The sequence below is a fragment of the Arachis ipaensis genome, chromosome B1, assembly GCF_059453495.1.
Source record: "Arachis ipaensis isolate K30076 ecotype BB chromosome B1, ASM5945349v1, whole genome shotgun sequence".
In the NCBI taxonomy this organism is placed as follows: Eukaryota; Viridiplantae; Streptophyta; class Magnoliopsida; order Fabales; family Fabaceae; genus Arachis; species Arachis ipaensis.
In genome coordinates, this window is record NC_142436.1 from 27,770,633 (window position 1) to 27,789,734 (window position 19,102).

Consider the following 19,102-nt stretch of genomic DNA (forward strand, 5'->3'; position numbering starts at 1 on the left):
AATTTTCATTGCCTTAATTTACAATTATTTATTTTTTCTTTCTTCAACTCTTAAAATTTCTCGGAAAACTCCTGATTAATAAAATAGCACCCTTTTGTCAACTCGTTGGGAGATGACCTGGGATTTCTACTCCCAGTATTTTTATTCTAATTTTGTGACAACCCTTCTAAATTGATAAGCAGATTTTTGTTGGTTAAGAACTGTACTTGCAATGTTGTTCTTACTATAATTTCTTAATTGGCTTATTTCTACCTCCATCAATTTTTGGTGCCGTTGCCGGGGAGTTGTAATTGTATGCTAAATTATTAGTTGGTGTACATATTTTTAATTTTTGTATATTTTATTTTATTTTATTACCATGAGCTGTATGTTTCTTTCATTGAATGACGCGTTCACTGCCTGACCCGAGCTTAGCTGCGTTTGATCCTGAAATTGAAAGAACTATTTCACGTATTAAGCGAGCTCGGCGTCGGTTAGCCTCTGAGGGTGGTGAAGTGGTTACTACCAATTCACCAGTCCTATCTAAGAGTGAATCTGAAGCGAAATTTGAGGAAGAAACAAGCTCCTCTTCTACTGATACTGTTGATTTACATGCAGGTAATATGGCGGAGCCCAGAAGGATTACTCTCCAGGAAGAGGAAGCTCCAGACTTTACACTGCAACCGTATCTAGCACGTCACCCAAATCTGGCTCCAGATTTTGAACTGAAGACTGCGCTAATCAACTTAATACCTAAGTTTCATGGCTTACCTGCTCAGGAGCCTATCAAGCACCTCAGGGATTTTCAGACAGCCTGTTCTACTATTAGACATCATGGTGCAGATAAGACTTCTATTCTGCTAACTGCCTTCCCATTTTCTCTTGAGGGAAAGGCAAGGGAGTGGTTCTACACTCAACTTGAAGTAGTCGTTACCAACTGAGATCTGCTCAGAAGCGAGTTCCTGGAAAAATACTTTCCAGCTGAAGTTACAGATAGACTGAGGAAGGAGATTTCCTGCATTATCCAAGGCGAGTCAGAGACCCTTTACGAATACTGGGAGCACTTCAGGAATCTCCTAGATTCATGTCCTCACCACAAAATTGACCAGATAGTATTGATCAGCTACTTTACACAAGGCTTGAAACCTCAGGATAAGACTACATTAGATGCTGCAAGTAATGGCTCTATGAAGAAGTACAAGACGGCGGCAGAAGCGTGGCAACTGATCATTGATCTAGCCGAATCTACCCGGAATGTCAGGCACAGGAACAACCATCCCAAGCTGTTACGGAGGTTTACTCTAGAAGTGATACTACTGCTCTCACTCAGACTCTGGGAGAGATGACCAACCTACTGAAGCAGATACAGCTGAATCAACAACAACCTCAGCCTCCCCCATCACAACACAGTCAACAGTTGGTTCCTCAAAGAGTATGCGAAATATGTGCTGATTATACTCATTACACTGATGAGTGTCCGCAGCTCCAACAAGAAGACAACACCTTGGCAGCTACTCATAACTTCTATGACCGCCCGAATCAAGGATACTATCAACAAGGCGGTAATTATAACCAAGGTGGGAACCATAACCAAGGTTGGCAAGACAACTCCAACCAGGGGTGGAGGGATAACTCAAACCAAGGATGGAGGGACAACTATAACAGAAGAGGCAGAGATAACCAGGGAAATCAGAGTTAGAACAATAATAACAATCAGCAAAACCGGTATCAGCAAAATCCTCCTATCAACAGCAGAACCAAAACCAGCCTTACAAAGCACCTCACCAAAGGCAGTCCCAAGCGCCTCAGAACAACCAATAGCAGGCCCCTCAAATCACTTACCCCCCTTCTTCTTTAAATGATGAGATGCTTCGCACTATGACGCAAGACATTCAGAATACACTTAACTCTACCATGAATGGTCTAAATGCTACTTTACAAGCTCTCGTCTCCCAGATGGATTCACTAATTGCCTCCAATAATCAACCTTCAAGCTCCTGTGCCATTTCTTCTCATCCTTTACCCAACCTCAAAAGTGGCATCAATGCCATTACTTTGAGGTCTGGAACTATACTGCAAGAGAGGAATCATGAGAAGCCAAGCTCAAAGGAGAACATTCAAGTTGAAGATGTTGTTGAGGTAGAAGATGCTAAAGAGGAGGATGAAGCACAAGACATGGTTGAAGAAGAAGCAGCTCAACCAGAGCGCATCAATGGAAGCTGAAGATACAAGAGACGCCATCCCTATCCCCTTTCCACACCTTGCTAGGAAGTCCAGAAAGCAGATGGAGCTCGACCCAAAGATGGTGGAGATCTTCAAAAAGGTTGAGGTAACCATTCCACTTTTTGATGCCATTAGCCAGGTACCTAAATATGCGAAGTTTCTAAAGGATTTATGCATGCATAAGGATAGAATACAGGGTTTAGAAACCATTCCCTTAGGTAGTTCAATATCTGCTTTAATGGGTGCCATACCAGAAAAATGTGGGGATCCGGGGCCCTGTATCGTTACGTGTACCATTGGGGGTGTAACATTTTCTGACTGCATGTGTGATTTAGGAGCATGTGTGAGTATTATGCCATTGTCTGTATATGATGCTTTGAGACTCCCTCCCTTAAAAAGGTCGGCAGCTCGTTTTGTTTTGGCAAATAAAAGTATCATCACAGTGCTTGGGATTGCTGAGGACGTGCTGGTGAGCATTAAGGGGCTCACATTTCCTATTGACTTCTATATTTTGGAGATGCCCCCTAATGAATCAGGAAGACCATCATCCATCCTGCTTGGAAGACCATTCCTGAAGACTTCAAAGTTTAAGTAGGATGCATTCTCAGGAACTTATTCCTTTGAGATAGATGGGAGAGTAGTGAGCTTCAATTTGGTTGAAGCTATGAAGCACCCTCCGGAAGATCATTCCATCTTCCAGTGCAACATCATTGATGAGACTGTTGCTGCCGTTCACCAAGAAGAAGTAGAAGAAATGCACATGGAGTAAGATACAAGTGTGGGAAAACCCCCTGAACACAATGAGGACACTTTGCCATTATCACTAGCTCCAGATGATCAAGTGCCTAACCATGAGTAGAAAATGGAGTTAAAGCCACTTCCATCCCACCTCAAGTATGCTTACCTTGAGGACAATCAGAAGCTCCCAGTTATCATTACAAGGGAACTCACTTCCCAACAGGAGGAGCAGTTGCTTAGTGTGCTGAGAAGATACAAGAAAGCAATTGGGTGGAGCTTGGCGGATATAGTAGGCATCAGCCCTCAAGTTTGTGAGTACAAAATATTTTTAGAAGAGGGAGCAAGGCCTGTCCGTCAACCTCAAAGGAGGCTAAACCCCACCATCTTATAAGTTGTCAAGAAAGAAGTGACCAAGCTACTTGAAGCTGATATTATCTACCCCATCTAAGACAGTGAATGGGTCAGTCCAGTACAAGTGGTATCCAAGAAGTCTAGAGTCACAACATTGAAGAATGAGCATGGAGAGCTCATAGCAACTAGCGTGCAGAATTCATGGAGAGTTTGCATTGATTACAGGCGCCTCAACCAAGCTACTCGCAAGGATCATTACCCCTTGCCATTTATTGATCAGATGCTTGATCGCCTGTCAGGTAAATCACATTACTACTTTTTAGATGGTTATACAGGCTATTTTCAAATTCATATAGCTCTTGAGGATCAGGAGAAGACTACTTTTACATGTCCCTTTGGAACGTATGCATACAAAAGGATGCCTTTTGGCTTGTGTAATGCGCCGGCTACTTTCTAAAGGTGCATGATGAGCATTTTCTCTGATCTTATTGAGAGCTATATGGAAGTTTTCATGGATGATTTTAGCATTTATGGTGATTTATTTAGCCTTTGCTTGGATAGTTTAGCTAAAGTATTAGACAGGTGTGTCAGTTCAAACCTTATGTTAAATTTTGAAAAATGTCATTTTATGGTAAAACAAGGTATTGTTCTAGGACACGTTGTTTTTAATACTGGTATTTCTGTAGATCCTGTGATTTCTAGTCTGCCTTACCCCTCCTCCGTGAGGGAAGTCCGTTCGTTCCTTGGCCATGCAGGTTTCTACCGGAGATTTATCAAGGACTTTAGTAAGGTAGCATTGCCTTTATTCAGACTGCTGCAGAAAGATGTTGAGTTCGAGCTGAGTGAGGACTGCATGAATGCGTTCGATAAGCTAAAGATCGCCTTAACTCAAGCTCCGATTGTGAGAGGACCAGACTGGAGCCAGCCTTTTGAGATTATGTGTGATGCCTCCAACCATGCAGTCGGAGCGGCGCTGACCCAGCGCGAAGGTAAGGATCTTTTTGTAATAGCTTATGCTTCTAAGACTTTAGACGCTGCTCAGTCTAATTACACTACCACTGAAAAAGAGCTTCTGGCTATTGTTTTTGCTCTGGATAAATTCTGAGCCTATTTACTTGGTACTAAGGTGGTAGTGTACTCAGACCATGCAGCTCTAAAATATTTATTAGCTAAAAAAGAGTCCAAACGAAGGTTAATACGTTAGCTATTGCTGCTGCAAGAATTTGATTTAGAAATTAAGAATAGGAGTGGTTCCCAGAATTTAGTGGCAGATCACTTGAGTCGCCTTGAGCACATTAAGGATGACTCCACTCCTATCAATGATGCTTTTCTATTTGATAGCTTGCACGCAATATCTGAAGTAGTTCCTTGGTATGCGCCTATAGCTAATTATCTAGTTAGTCACACTTTGCCTCCTAATTTTACTAAGCATCAAAGGGACAAGCTGAAAAGCGAGTCCAAATATTATATATGGGATGACCCATATTTATGGAGGTATGGTGCTGACCAGGTAATTAGACGGTGTGTGCCTCAATCAGAATTTCAATCCATTTTAGAGGCCTGCCACTCTTCTGAGAGTGGTGGACATTTTGGCCCTCAAAGAACAGCTAGAAAAATTTTAGACTGTGGATTCTGGTGGCCTACTCTTTTTAAAGATGCTACTGCCTTCTATAAATCTTGTTCCCCATGCCAAAGGTTTGGTAATATATCTAAGAGAAATGAGATGCCCCAACAGCTTATGCTATTCTGTGAAATTTTTTATGTTTGGGGCATTGACTTCATGGGTCCATTCCCAAACTCTAGTGGTTTCTTATATATATTGTTAGCTGTAGATTATGTTTCTAAATAGGTGGAAGCAATTCCTACCCGTACTGATGATGCTAACACTGTTGTCTCCTTTGTTAGAAATCATATTATCTGTCTCTTTGGATCACCACGAGCAATCGTGAGTGATCAAGGCACTCACTTTTGTAACAGGAGATTAGCAGGTCTACTGAAGAAGCATGGGATTGTTCACAAAGTGGCAACAGCTTACCATCCCCAAACCAATGGGCAAGCAGAGGTGTCTAACAGAGAAATAAAGTACATTCTGGAGAAGATAGTAAAGCCTCATAGGAAGGACTGGAGCACCAGGCTTGTAGATGCGCTTTGGGCATATCGGACAGCGTACAAGACACCCATAGGGATGAGTCCCTTCCGCCTAGTCTATGGCAAAGCTTGTCACCTCTCAGTGGAGGTGGAACACAAGGCTTTCTGGGCTGTAAGGGAATACAACATGGGATTTGAGAAGGATGGTGCTGAAAGGAAGCTGCAAATAGCATAACTGGAGAATCTTCGACTCGAAGCATATGACAACTCCAGACTATACAAAGAGAGAGTGAAGGCTATACATGACAAGCACATCAAGAGAAGGTATTTCAGACCTGGGGAGCTAGTTCTCCTTTACAACTCAAGGTTGAGACTCATGCCAGGCAAGTTGCGTTCAAGATGGGAAGGCCCCTACATGGTAGAAAAGGTAGATACATACGGAGTCTTTCACCTGAGTCATCCTTCAAGCTCCAAATTCATCAAGGTCAATGGACATCGCTTAAAGCTATATCATGGTGAGAAGATGAAGGACAATAAAGAGCTAGAGGTCTTCCTCTTGGAAGACCCACCAACAGAAGCAGATTGAGCTTGTGGACCATCCAACTTAAGGACGTAAAAGCAAAGTGCTAGGTGGAAGACAACCCACCATGGTATGATTGTTCCTTTTCCATTACTAGTTTTATTTTCTTTTGTTTTTCTTAATAGTCATTCATAAATTCTGCATATTCATCTGCATTCTGCATTTTGTATTCTGTATAAAAAAAATCAAACCAAAAAAAATATATTCAAATAAATAAATAAATAAATAAATAAGTAATTAAATAAGGGGACAAAATTATCCCAATGCTAAGTTTAATAATCAATGCATATGTGGTCAAATTAAAGATAATTTGGTACATGAGTATGTGATGCAAAAGTGGAAATTATGGGTAGCTAGGCATGATTTTAGAGCTACATAGAGTGTGAGTGTGTTAGGTAAGAGCTTAGGTTAGTCAAAGATTTATATTTTAGCTCACTTGGCCATACATATATCCTCACCCTTACCTTAGCCCTATTACAACCTTGAAAAGACCTCATGATGTTTGCATTAGTATACTAAATTTTTATTGATTGGTTAGATGAAGAACAGAGTCTAGAAAGCACGACTAGAGAAGAGTAGAGTGATTAACCCTTGACACTTGAGAGATTAGAGTGCATATACACTACCAGTAAGGGTTCAATGCTTGATTCTATGTTCCCTGCTTTCATGAGCTATCTTCTTACAAGTTTACTTGTCTTTTATTGTATGATTTGAATTAGTGGAATCTGATTTATGTTTGTCTTGAAGAACTTATTTACTTTTAACCAAGTAGACAAAATCATCTTAGCATATAGTTGCATTCATAGGTTGCATCTCATGAGTCTTACTTTCCCCTATTCATCCTTTTGTCTCCTTGAGCTTAGCAAGAGGACATGCTAATGTTTAAGTGTGAGGAGATTGATAAACCACTATTTTATGGTTTATCTTGTGCTCAATTGAGTGATTTTATCAAGTCTTTGCACACTTATTCATACAATTTGCATGATTTTACAATTCCTTTCTAGTTTTGTTATATGATTGAAAACTTGCTTCGTAAGCCTTTAAATTGTATGTTTTTAATTCCCCTTTATACCATTCGATGTTGTGATCTTTGTGTTAAGTGTTTTTAGGCTTTATAGGGCAGGAATGGCTTAGAGGATAGAGAGGAAGCTTGCAAAAATGGAAGGAGCACAAGAAATAAAGGAGACAACCAGCGAGAAGCAACGCGCACGCATGGCTCACGCGTGCGCGTGCCTGACGCGTACGCGTGATACGCGAAAATGACCAGCGATGCGTACACGTGACTGACGCGTGTGCATGACATGCGCTACCTGTTGAAATCGCAAAAAATGCTGGAGGCGATTTTGGGCCAAGTTTGGACCCAGTTTTCAGCCCAGAAACACAGACTAGAGCCAGGGGACAAGCAGAGACTCAACACACATTCTCATTCGCATAGTTTTTAGTTTTAGATTAGAATCTTAGAGAGAAATCACTCTTTCTCTAGGTTTTCTACACACTCATAGTTTTTTATAGTTTATGCTTTTGCTTTGGATATTGAGAAGAGTCACTACCTTCGTTGAAGTTTCATTATTCTAGTTTGTTTTCTTATTCCTTTACTCTTTTGATTACTTATTAACCCTGTTCAGATAAGTATGTTATGATTTTGGGATTTATTAATGTAAAGAACTATTTTTACCTTTAATTAATTTTCAGTTATTATTTCATTTAATTTATTATGTCTTCTTCTTATTCCTTTATGAAATTTACATTCATGTCAATCGAGTAGACCCCCAACTTGACTTGGGAGTTGATTAAGAGGAGACCCTTGAGTTGGAATGCTTAAGTGATTAGTTAAATTGGAAGTTGTTGGCTAACTCTCTAGGCACTAACGCTAATCCTTCTCAAGGGAGAGGATTAGGACTTGTGAATAAGAGTTAGCTCAATCACTTGACTTTTCTTTATTTAGTAAGGGTTAACTAAGTGAAAACAACAACCTCTTGATACTACACTTGAGAGAATTCCAACAAGGATAGAACTTCCAATTAATCATTCCCCCGGTCAAGGCTTTTTAATTGATTATATAGATTCTCTCGTTAATTTTCATTGCCTTAATTTACAATTATTTATTTTTCCGTTCTCCAACTCTTAAAATTTCTCGGAAAACTCCTGATTAATCAAATAGCACCCTTTTGTCAACTCGTTAGGAGACGACCTGGGATTTCTACTCCCAGTATTTTTATTCTAATTTTGTGACAACCCTTCTAAATTGATAAGCGGATTTTTGTTGGTTAAGAACTGTACTTGCAACGCTGTTCTTACTATAATTTCTTAATTGGCTGATTTTCGCTTCCATCAGGTATTGAGATACACACTGTTGAAGAGTACTCTTGCAAGACAAAGGTTGCTTATAGTGAGTGTGGTGTACTCTTGTAAGACAAAGGTTGCTTACAGTGAGTGTGTTGTACTCCTGTAAGATGAAGGTTGCTTGTAGTGAGTGTGTTGGGCAAATATACGCTAACAAGTGCCACCTTGCAAGACAAAAGTTGCTTGCAATATGTATTGCCAACAGGAAAGTCTCATCCAGACAGAGGTTGCTGGGTAACGTCGAGGGCATGTTAGTAACTGACAGATGAGCTCATTACCTATACTAGGGTCAGACATACATCATTCTTGTGTGCACATTATTCTTTGTTGCATATTCTCTGTGTTATGCTTTATTCTTGTATTTCTCTGTTTGTCTCTGCCTTTCTGTTTTTTCTACTTTTTATTTTCTCTGCCTTTCTGTTTATCTTCTTTCCTTGCTTTTCTTTATCTTCTGTAAAGTATGTTTCTATCTAAAAGCACGATGGAGCCGATTAACATGACTAATTAGCCCGACTCTACTAAGAACTCCCAAGTTCTTACCTCCTTCTCTCTCCCTTTAGATGGAAGCATGAGTACCCTTCCGTAGTTCATTGATGACCGTTCTGCAAAGAGGATTTTTCTCTAGGTAGTATTTTGAGTCTAGGGTGAATCTCATTCTCTGTTTATATGTAAATACTGTGAGACCAGCTAACGTTTGCATCCCATTTTTATGTGAACTTTAACCTAAATCCTGTGTACGAGACTCCTGTTATATGGCTACTTGATGAAGTACCAGTGAGATGTCATATGGCATTGTATGATCGTGCAGAGGAGTAGTAGATGATGTTCCACCTTTTGATGACTTTCTACCTGACTCAAGTCTTGAAGACCTAGAACATACTTTCCCTCGCTTTAGTAGTTTAGAGGGATTAGGTGAGTATAGTGTCTAGGCTAGGCTGGGTGCTAGCTTAGGGACTTCCTGAATAGGTTAGGGCCTGGGATGTTGTATGTATATGTATATGTATATAGTTATTACCTAGCTAATTGTAGCGGTGTTCTAACTAAGATCTATACTTTAGTAATGGCTGAATAACTGAATGTTGTTAACTGCTGGAGATGTATATAAGTGTGGTTGTTTATAACTATTGTATCTGTTATTATATGTGAAATGATTGTGAATGATCCCATATATTAATACAAACATTTTCAAAAAAAAAAAGTACCTCACAAAATAACTACGTTTTAACAACGAATAAGGCTCATATAATAAATAATAGATAATAATTAGGAAGACAAGTTGGTAGCGCTCAGTTTTCAGTTTGATCTAGACATACTGAAAATTAGGTCGTTACATAAGTGGCAATTATTTGCCTTTGATTTTTCTACTAATTGAAATTCTTTGTTCCTTTAGTTGATTATATCACACAGTAGCAAGAAGAAAAAGAAAGGTCAACAGACAGTTGGACCTGATAAAAATAGGAGAAGGCTCCGTCAATTTAGTGTGAAAGATTTTTTATCTATCCTCTTTGATTGATTTGTTCTTCAATAAATTGATTCCAATTAATAATAACCTAGCAATTAAATCAAAATATTTCTGAAGTTTAAACTAAAAAATTTTACAAAATACATCATGAGGTAAAATCAGTTAAATCTCTTCCCTCAGTCATCCTCATTTTATTTTATTTTACCCAGTAAATCAGTATAATTGAAAACATCATTGACTTCCTAATGATACAATCTCTGAAATTTACTCCTAATTCAATGAGTTCTTTCATACAAGACACCATGTATTGTATTTTAGTTTTTCACAATCATTGCCCTACTTCTATAATAGAGGTTAAACTTCAAACAAAAAAAAAGTAGGAGCCTTGTTCAATTAGAAATCAAAAGAGTTACTACCAACCAAATCATAACAATCAAATTCAATCATTCAAGCATAATTGTAACACCTCTTCCGGCTGTGCCACTCTGATAGCAATAAGTATTACGACGATTTCATATATTTATAATAAAGTAAGAGCCTTTGACTCAAAACCGTATTGTTGTTTTCTTGGAAAAATCAGAAAAATATTTTATTTTGAAAACAAACAAGCATATACAAAATTTCTTATATAAGTAGCTTATGAATATAATACACATACAAAACATACAATTCCTATCCCTCTTGCAGAATACAATATTGAAATTGTGGCGCAGCCGGAAGCGTGACATTCTAATAGTGAGGGTGTTACAATAATCAAGAACTCCTAATCCATTTTAAAACTTTTCATGAGTTTATTATCAAATTCTTTTGAAATTAAAACAACATTTAATACTCTGAAAAACGAAGAACATTCAAATTCATGTAAAATTTTCATAGAAAAGAAAATAAAGTACAATAAAAACAAAAACAAAATGGAACCTTAAAGGAGTAGGTCGCAGAGGCAGAGGTGGAGGGAGAAAGACAGAGATCAGAGTCGTTGGTGAAGAAGAGGAACAGAGAGGCGACAGAAAATAATGAAGTGGTGGACCCTAGTGTAGCGGCGGCGGCGGCAGCGTATTGCAATGTCGAGGATTAAAGAACAAGTACGATGCAAGAGAGAACGAGCAATCCCGCGGATGGAGAAGATCAGAGAACGACCATGGCGCATGGAGGGGATGAGAGAGTGAGCTACCGTGGAGAGGGAGGAACGAGCGACGTTTATGGGAATTAGAGAGAGGGACAAAAGCCCTAGTAGAGCTCTAAACTAAGGTTGCGAGAACCGGACCGGTTAATGAACCGGTGAGGTGACTGGTTCACTGGTTCAACCGAGGTTCAACCGGTTTAATTAAATATTAAATAAATTATTAAAAATTTAGTATATAAACACATTAAACACAACACGAGTTCCATAATGCATTGAAGAGGAAAGTATCCAATAGCTATTAAATGTACAATGATCATGCCTATACCAAATGAATTATGTAAATGGAACACAAACTTAAAAAAAATCTATAACCTTTAGAGCTCTTAGTGGCTTCAGTTCCCTGTGAACTTTTCCATCTGCATTACTCATTGACTCCCCTGCACTGTTGCATTCTTCATTGCTCTTGACCTGCTCCTCTGTTGTGTTGCACGGTTTATCAAGAGCCATTCCATTCACATCTTCACATCACCATTCTCTCTACAATCTTCAGGTGGAGATGCATGAGGGACATCCTCCTGGCAGGTTCAGAAGCATCACTTTCAGATACTTTCACCACCAACATTCAATATAGCAGAATTCAATAGAGCACAATTGAACTTATATAGCGAAATTCAATATAGAAAAATTCAAAAACCAGAGTCCCAAAATTAAACTTTTATCAAATTTATATTCGGTAAAATTCAAAATTACAAAATGATTAATCCATATAATTAACAAAATAAAAAAAATGAAAAGAAGAAGAACTCAAAACAAGAACTCTGCATCTAAAGTTATGAATACAAATCTGCCCTAAATTTCTCACTGAATAAAAAATTAATTGAAAAAAATAAAAACCAGAAAAAATTTCAACATAAACAATGTCGTGAAGCAATCCATCATAACACCATCAACTGAGAATCAAACAAATCAGCAACAAACAAGTGAAGCAGCTCAGAAATCAGAATAAATAAAATTAACAAACACAACAGAGGAAACAAATAAAAAACTAAAGTGAAAAAGGAAAGAAATCAATGAAAATAAACAAGACCATGAAGATGTTGAGGGACGATGAAAATTGAAGAACTCACGGGCGACGGCGAAGAGCCCACGGCGGCATAGGTACGTTCGCACTTCAGACAGAGAGGTGCTCGACACAGACAGAGGAGAGATGTCTCGGAGACAGAGGCGTTTTTGACGACGAGAAAGAGGCGGCCGAGGACGGGGATGACAGAGAAGACTGGCCGCGTCTAAGACTAAGAGCGAGATAGATTGGGGGATTTTGCAATTTTGGTGAGACTGAGAGTGAGAGAGAAGGGAGAAGAGAGAAGCAGAGAAGCTCGGGAAGCCATGCACATCAACCACAGCTCCACCGCCTCCTTCCTCTGCCGCTGCCGTGCTCCGACAAGCCTCATTCTTCCGCTGCTCTCCAAAGAACCTTTGAATTAGGGATTTTGATTTTGGTATGTTGGTGACACTGAGAGTGAGAGAAGGGAGAGGGGATTGGGGGCATTTGGGCTACGCGTTTTGTTTTTTTTTTTTTTTTTTTTCTAATTAAACCAAAACGACGCCGTTTGGTGTTAAAGGGGAGAACCAGACTTAAAAAAAAACCGGACGGTTCGTTCGGTTCACCGGTTAACCACCGGTTCGGCCGGTTTTTACCGATTTTTGCAGGTTAGTTTTAGGCGTAGACCGGACCGATTAACCAACCGATTCTCGGTTAATCCGATCGAACCGGCCGGTCCAGTCCGATTTTCAAAACATTGCTCTAAACTCTTCTCTTTGAAACTTAGATTAAAAGAAATAGGAGAAATGTGTAAAACAAAAAATCAGAGAATAAATATTTAATTATCAATTCTTTTAAAAATAAAAATAAAAAATAAAATTTATTTTATAAATATTTTAGTGATGATTAATCATACTCCTATATAAAAATAAGAGTAAGAAATTCGTTGCCTATTAAATGTGCTTAAAAAATATAGGAAAATTTTTCTTTATTTTACTCATTCATTTATTGTTTTTTCCTTTTTCTATCTTTAAATTTGATGAAAGTCAAGTGGTCATGCACATACACCCAATTTTTTGTCTTATCTAAATAAACAAAAATATATTATTGCAAGTTGAAACAATGTAACATTTCTAAAACAAAACAGACAGAACAAGTTCAGAAAAGTTCTTCCACCGTATGTGAGATCTTATTCATTATATATTCTCAACACTATATTATGCCTCAATTCATAATACCCTGGAAAACTAGCAGTACTGGCCGTTGATCTTATTGGTGTTCATGTTGAACTTGCTGACGTCACCAACACAAGCGTTCTTGAACAAGCCAACATCAGTGACCCCACGAATCAATTTGTAGCCGCGGCTCCTGAATTGATCCGGACCGTCGAATGGCATAGCGAAGCCAGCCAAGTAGGGCCCACCGCCCTCTTTCCTCTTCATTCCTAACACGGTGCTCTCAATCTTCCTCATCATCTCCTTCACCTTTTCATTTCTAGGATCGTGCATGCACCCAACACTCGCACTCAGATCCAACGGTCCAACCATAATTCCATCAATTCCATCAACGGCTGCAATTCCTTCTACGTTTTCCACTCCCTCTGCAGTCTCTACCTGACACAGAATCAACAAGTCTTTCTCGTACTTCTTTGCGTAGCTTTCATCAATACCAAACCTTGACGCCCTTACAATCGGTGTTGCCACTCCACGAACTCCATTCGGAGGGTATCTATCATAATTTGTATGTAATATTATTACTTTAATAGTTCAGCAATATATTCATGTTTCAATTTGCTATATATATTTATACTAAAATTGAGTAGCTAATAAACTATTATATTGAAACTTATGGATATTTGATGTTCATAAATAAAATTTGATTATTCGATAAATAGTTATTTTACTAAAATTATGTATATAATATGTATACAAATATATAATAATTATTTATTAAATAATTTTTTATGTTTATGGAATATTTAAAATCACCTCCTTTTTATAAATAAGAATTGTTAGGAGTCAACAATTTTTGTGTTTTGTAACCATTAATTAGTCATCAATAGTGTTTTTAATGGTGTGAGATTACATCTAATGGTAGAAGATCATTTACTTTTCTTTTGATGATTAAGTGCTGGCCACAAAATACAAAAGTTGTTAGCCCTAGACTTTCTCTTTATAAATATATTTATGTAACTTGTTATAATTAACAAAAATATTTTTTATACTAAAATTAGCCAATAAAATTAGTTATTATATATTTATATATAAAAATACATATTATTTAATTTATTTTTAATGTATATTTTATTTTAATATATTTTTATACTAATATTAATTTTAATGTATATTTAATATGGTGGTAAAATTAATCACTCTATTATTCTAACTCCTTTGTTGGTGGTAGAAATATCTTTGTGAATAAATATATATTATTTAATTTATTTTTAATATATATTATATAAGTAATAGTTGATTTGAAAATTCAGTTTTACTATGTATTTAACGAGGTTGAAAAATAATATTTAATATACGATTTCGCTAAAAAATCAATTTGGTGTGAAGCTAATTTTAATCAATTAGTTAAAAAATAATTTTGTTATAAAACAAAATAAAAAATAAAAATAAGTTGACTTATATTATAATTGGTTCAATTTTTTACTAATATATATTGAAATTATTGACTTATACCTGCAATAGGAGACGGCCTTCTTGGCTGATTCGGGGCCATCAACGAGGGGGAAGATAATGCCTTGTGGACCAAGGTCGAGCACTTTCTTGACCCACACGTGCGAAAGCTCCGGCACACGAACGATGACCGGTGTGTTGGCCGCAGTGAGTGCATGAATGCATCGCAGGCCTTCAGAGATGCCTCCGAAGCCGTGCTCGAGGTCAAGGATAACGAAGTCATAGCCAGACCATCCTGCTATCTCAACCATCGTCGGGCAGAAGCTAAGAAACGACATACCGTACAAGCAATCACCGTCTTGGAGGCGAGCTTTGATTGATTTTCGTTCCGTGGTGACGATGGTATCTTGTTCGGTTTCATATACGGCATGGTTATTACCATTGGTGTAACCGTGGTTATTACCATTGTCGTTGCCGTTGCCGTTGATGATGTGGTTGATGGTTTCCATTTTATTTGATGATGAAGAAGATAACTAGTCAACTAATTAATAAGACTTGCTAGGTAGCTAGCCTTTTTTGATTTTGCTAAGTTATGAAAGCTAGCTAGCTATCCAGCCAAGCTTATTAGCTTATAACTCTATTGAGGCTTGGCTACTTGTGATGGTGATGAAAAGTGTGCGAGGGTTGGGTTCTTTTTATAGTGGGAAATTGGGTATAATAATGAAGGGGGAAATAGCCAAAGAGGTTGTTGTTGTATTGAGAGCTTAGTATGGGGTTGCATGTATGCATGCTCATTTTGGTGGATGGGACTTGATACTCCTCAGAAATCATAATATTGATTATTGGTCGTGTCTTGTTTTTTGTGGCTGCAATATAGGGCAGTGAGCGAGGTTCTTCGATTGAAATCCGTATATGATATTATCCCTGCTTGCTGAAAGGAATTGAAGAGGAGCATGTGTTAGCCCATTGTTGATTATTCTGAAGCTTTAATTATTGTGGGCAGGTACTGATGATCCATGATTGCATTTGGGCAGTCATATGATTGATTCAATTACTAACAGGATAACATCCGTTATATTGGCCAGCAACTCCATTATTGATGATAAAATAAGGGGGGCGCAATAATAGTCATTTTAAAGTCTCAAATTGACTGAATTTTGATTAAAAAAAATCGAGTTATAAATTAATAATTAATAAATTTAAAATTAATAATCATGTAAATTTGGTGCAGCGGATAAATAAAATAAAATTGAGTTATAATTATTAATAATCATGTACAATCAAACCTGAGCAATAGTGTAGCGGATAAGATTATATCCAATCACGTGATATAATATCAGTCAAAAATCAAATTAAAGGTGCAGTCCATACTCCTCTCTATTCATGATTAGGGATGTTGAATTCAATGATATGCTCTTGCTCACTAGTCACTACCCTACCAGCTACCACCACCAAAAAAGGAAACAGAAAATCAAAACAAGACAGAACCAATGTTCTGATTTCTGAAGAGAATATGATGTCAAAAATAATTCAGTAACATTAATGACGACAACGTCCCACCAATCAACATGCATGCACGTCTGATCCATACCAAGCTCCCAAAGTTTTCAACTATAAAAACATCCCAATGCACCCAAAGTTTTCATCACCACAAATTTGAACTAGAGCATTTAAGCTAAGCACCCCCTAAGCTAGCTTTTATTGCTCTAGTGCCCCTAACACTTATTACTATTAGCAACCGAACCCACAATTAACCTCACCATTCACCAACATCTTAGCATGGAATTTGAAACCAGCTACCACATCAACCTCAACGGCAACGGTAACACTAAAATAAACGGTAACGGTAATACCAAGGACAGTGGCATCGGCAACGGTAACAGCAACGATATCCACCACTGTCACACCAATGACCACCACCACAATAACGACCATGCCGTATACGAAGCCAACCAAGTCATCGTCGCCACCGTCAATCAACCGAAATCCATCAAAGCTCGCCTCCAAGCCGGGGATTGCCTGTACGGCATGTCGTTTCTTAGCTTCTGTCCGACCATGGTGGAGATAGCGGGATGGTCTGGCTATGACTTTGTCATCCTCGACCTCGAGCACGGCTTCGGAGGCATCTCCGAAGGCCTGCGATGCATCCATGCACTCACTGCGGCCAATACTCCTGTCATCGTTCGTGTGCCGGAGCTTTCGCACGTGTGGGTCAAGAAAGTCCTGGACCTTGGTCCCCAAGGCATCATCTTCCCTCTCGTCGATGGCCCTCAATCTGCCAAGAAGGCCGTCTCCTATTGCAGGTCAAACTTTATATTATTTTTTATAAATACTTCTGTTGGTATATATATATATTCTTTTTATTTTATGTTATAAACAATAATCTTTTTTATCTTCTCTCATTTTATCAATAATTTTTAATATAAAAAATATTAAAAATAGTACATATGATATGTTTTCAAATTAAATAAAATAGACCTTTAAAATGAACATTATTGTTCATTTGATCTCTACATATCTTTTTCGTTGGTTATTTACTATACCTTCTCAAATTCAATCAAGCTGCTAAGTGTATACTAAAATTAATTATTAATATAAAATATATATTAAAAATTAATTAAATTATATATGTATTTATATAAAAATATATCATAACTAATTTTATTGCATAAATAACATTTTTGTCTCTCAAGTTATATGACTTACGTCAGATTTCAAATTTAGAAACAAGTTATGTGACGCATTTCCAAGATGGTTATCATAGGAACCAAATTTAACAAAGAGATTTTTTTATGTATTGATTTTTAATTAATCAAATTAATGTATTTAAATAGTAAATTTAAAAGCAATTATTTTTTCTAATAAATTAGATGTGGTTGTATACAAATGCTTTTTTAATAAGAATGTACAAAATTTCAACTTGTAAGTATTTTTTTTTTTTTGAAAAAAAGTTTAAAAATTAGTAAAATGTATTAATTTTTACCAGTATTTTTAATCGTCAATCTAATTTTTTTAGTTTAATAATATAACAATAAATTTTTAGTCTATATTATTAAATATTACTAACTAACTGTTGATCAACTAATAAATTTTACTTATTCTTTAATATTTCTCTTTTTTTATCTTGAATAACTTTTCAAAATCTCAATTTTTTTTCAAACATTTTTGTTGTTGCCTGCATTATCCCCAATTCCGACAGGACTGATCTGTTTTTTCCAAACTTTTTAATATGGTATTTTTGCCTTGAAAATTTCAAACTTATTCAATATTATCTATAATAACTCCCTCTAAGAGACTAAGGGAATCTTTTAGTTAGGACAAAATTATGTTACCTTTGAACACTAGCATATCCTTGGACTCCTAAAAATGACATAAAAACTGTATCAGGTACCCTCCAAATGGAGTTCGTGGAGTGGCAACACCAATTGTGAGAGCCTCAAGGTTTGGAATCGACGAGAGCTACGCAAAGAAGTACGAGAAAGACTTGTTGATCTTGTGTCAGGTTGAGACCGCAGAGGCCGTAGAAAACGTAGAAGGGATTGCAGCCGTTGATGGGGTTGATGGAATTATGGTTGGACCGTTGGATCTGAGTGCAAGTGTTGGATGCATGCACGATCCCAGAAATGAAAAGGTGAAGGAGATGATGAGGAAGATTGAGAGCACCGTGTTAGGAATGAAGAGGAAAGAGGGCGGTGGGCCCTACTTGGCTGGCTTCGCTATGCCATTTGACGGTCCGGATCAGTTCAGGAGCCGCGGCTACAAATTGATTCGTGGGGTCACTGATGTTGGCTTGTTCAAGAACGCATGTGTTGGTGACGTCAGCAAGTTCAACATGAACAAGAAGGTTGTTAACGGTGAGTACTAATAATAGTTGGAGGGCACTATATATATTTATTTCGGAGAATAAAAATGTAATAATGAGTAAGAGCATGGTGAAACAAGTGGTTGTACTTCTTGTAATTGATTCTCATTTGATTACTGGAAGGCGGGGACTTGGGCAAAGAAGTGTAAAACATCTTTCAATAAAGATGTTTATTTTCTCTATTGATTGTTATGTATTAAATTTTTGATAGGTGATATAAATTAAAAATATTATTTTTATTAAAAAATATTACTATATTATTAAAATTGTTAATTTGACTTTGATATCAATTTTTTAATTTATTTAAAATTTAAATTTTTAATAAAATTTTTATTCAATGATTGTTTATTTTTTATTATTTTTATAAATTTTATAATATTATTTTTTTATTTTTATTTTATTATTATTTTGATACTTTTTTCATTTTGTAATTTAATAATTTTTAAGAGTTGAATTTTTATTTATAATTTTATGATTCTTTTAATATTTTTTATTTTTAAAGATCTATAATTTAATCTACTAAATTTTATTGTTAATTATTTTATTTTTAGTCTACTTATTTTTATTTATTTTTGAATTATTTCAATAAAATTTATTGTGAAATTAAAATTTTGAAAAAAATTATTTTATATTAATTTAAGAAATTTAGTATCTTTTGAATTAATATTAATTAGAGTCATTAATATA

The 19,102-nt window shown here is 36.7% G+C and overlaps 2 protein-coding genes across 2 annotated transcripts; one reads left to right on the forward strand and one right to left on the reverse strand.

Moving 5' to 3' along the window:
* Positions 1-13,176: 13,176 nt before the first annotated feature.
* On the reverse strand, positions 13,177-15,125 carry LOC148576047 (uncharacterized). Its single transcript, XM_088503304.1, has 2 exons — positions 14,617-15,125; positions 13,177-13,657 (listed from the first exon to the last, which is right to left on the reverse strand). Exons 1-2 carry the CDS (start codon positions 15,060-15,062, stop codon positions 13,177-13,179), a joined length of 927 nt encoding a protein of 308 aa, XP_088359430.1. The 5' UTR covers positions 15,063-15,125.
* Positions 15,126-16,174: 1,049 nt separating this feature from the next.
* On the forward strand, positions 16,175-18,554 carry LOC107604664 (uncharacterized). Its single transcript, XM_016306299.3, has 2 exons — positions 16,175-16,856; positions 17,941-18,554. Exons 1-2 carry the CDS (start codon positions 16,333-16,335, stop codon positions 18,416-18,418), a joined length of 1,002 nt encoding a protein of 333 aa, XP_016161785.1. The 5' UTR covers positions 16,175-16,332; the 3' UTR covers positions 18,419-18,554.
* The last annotated feature ends 548 nt before the right edge of the window (positions 18,555-19,102 follow it).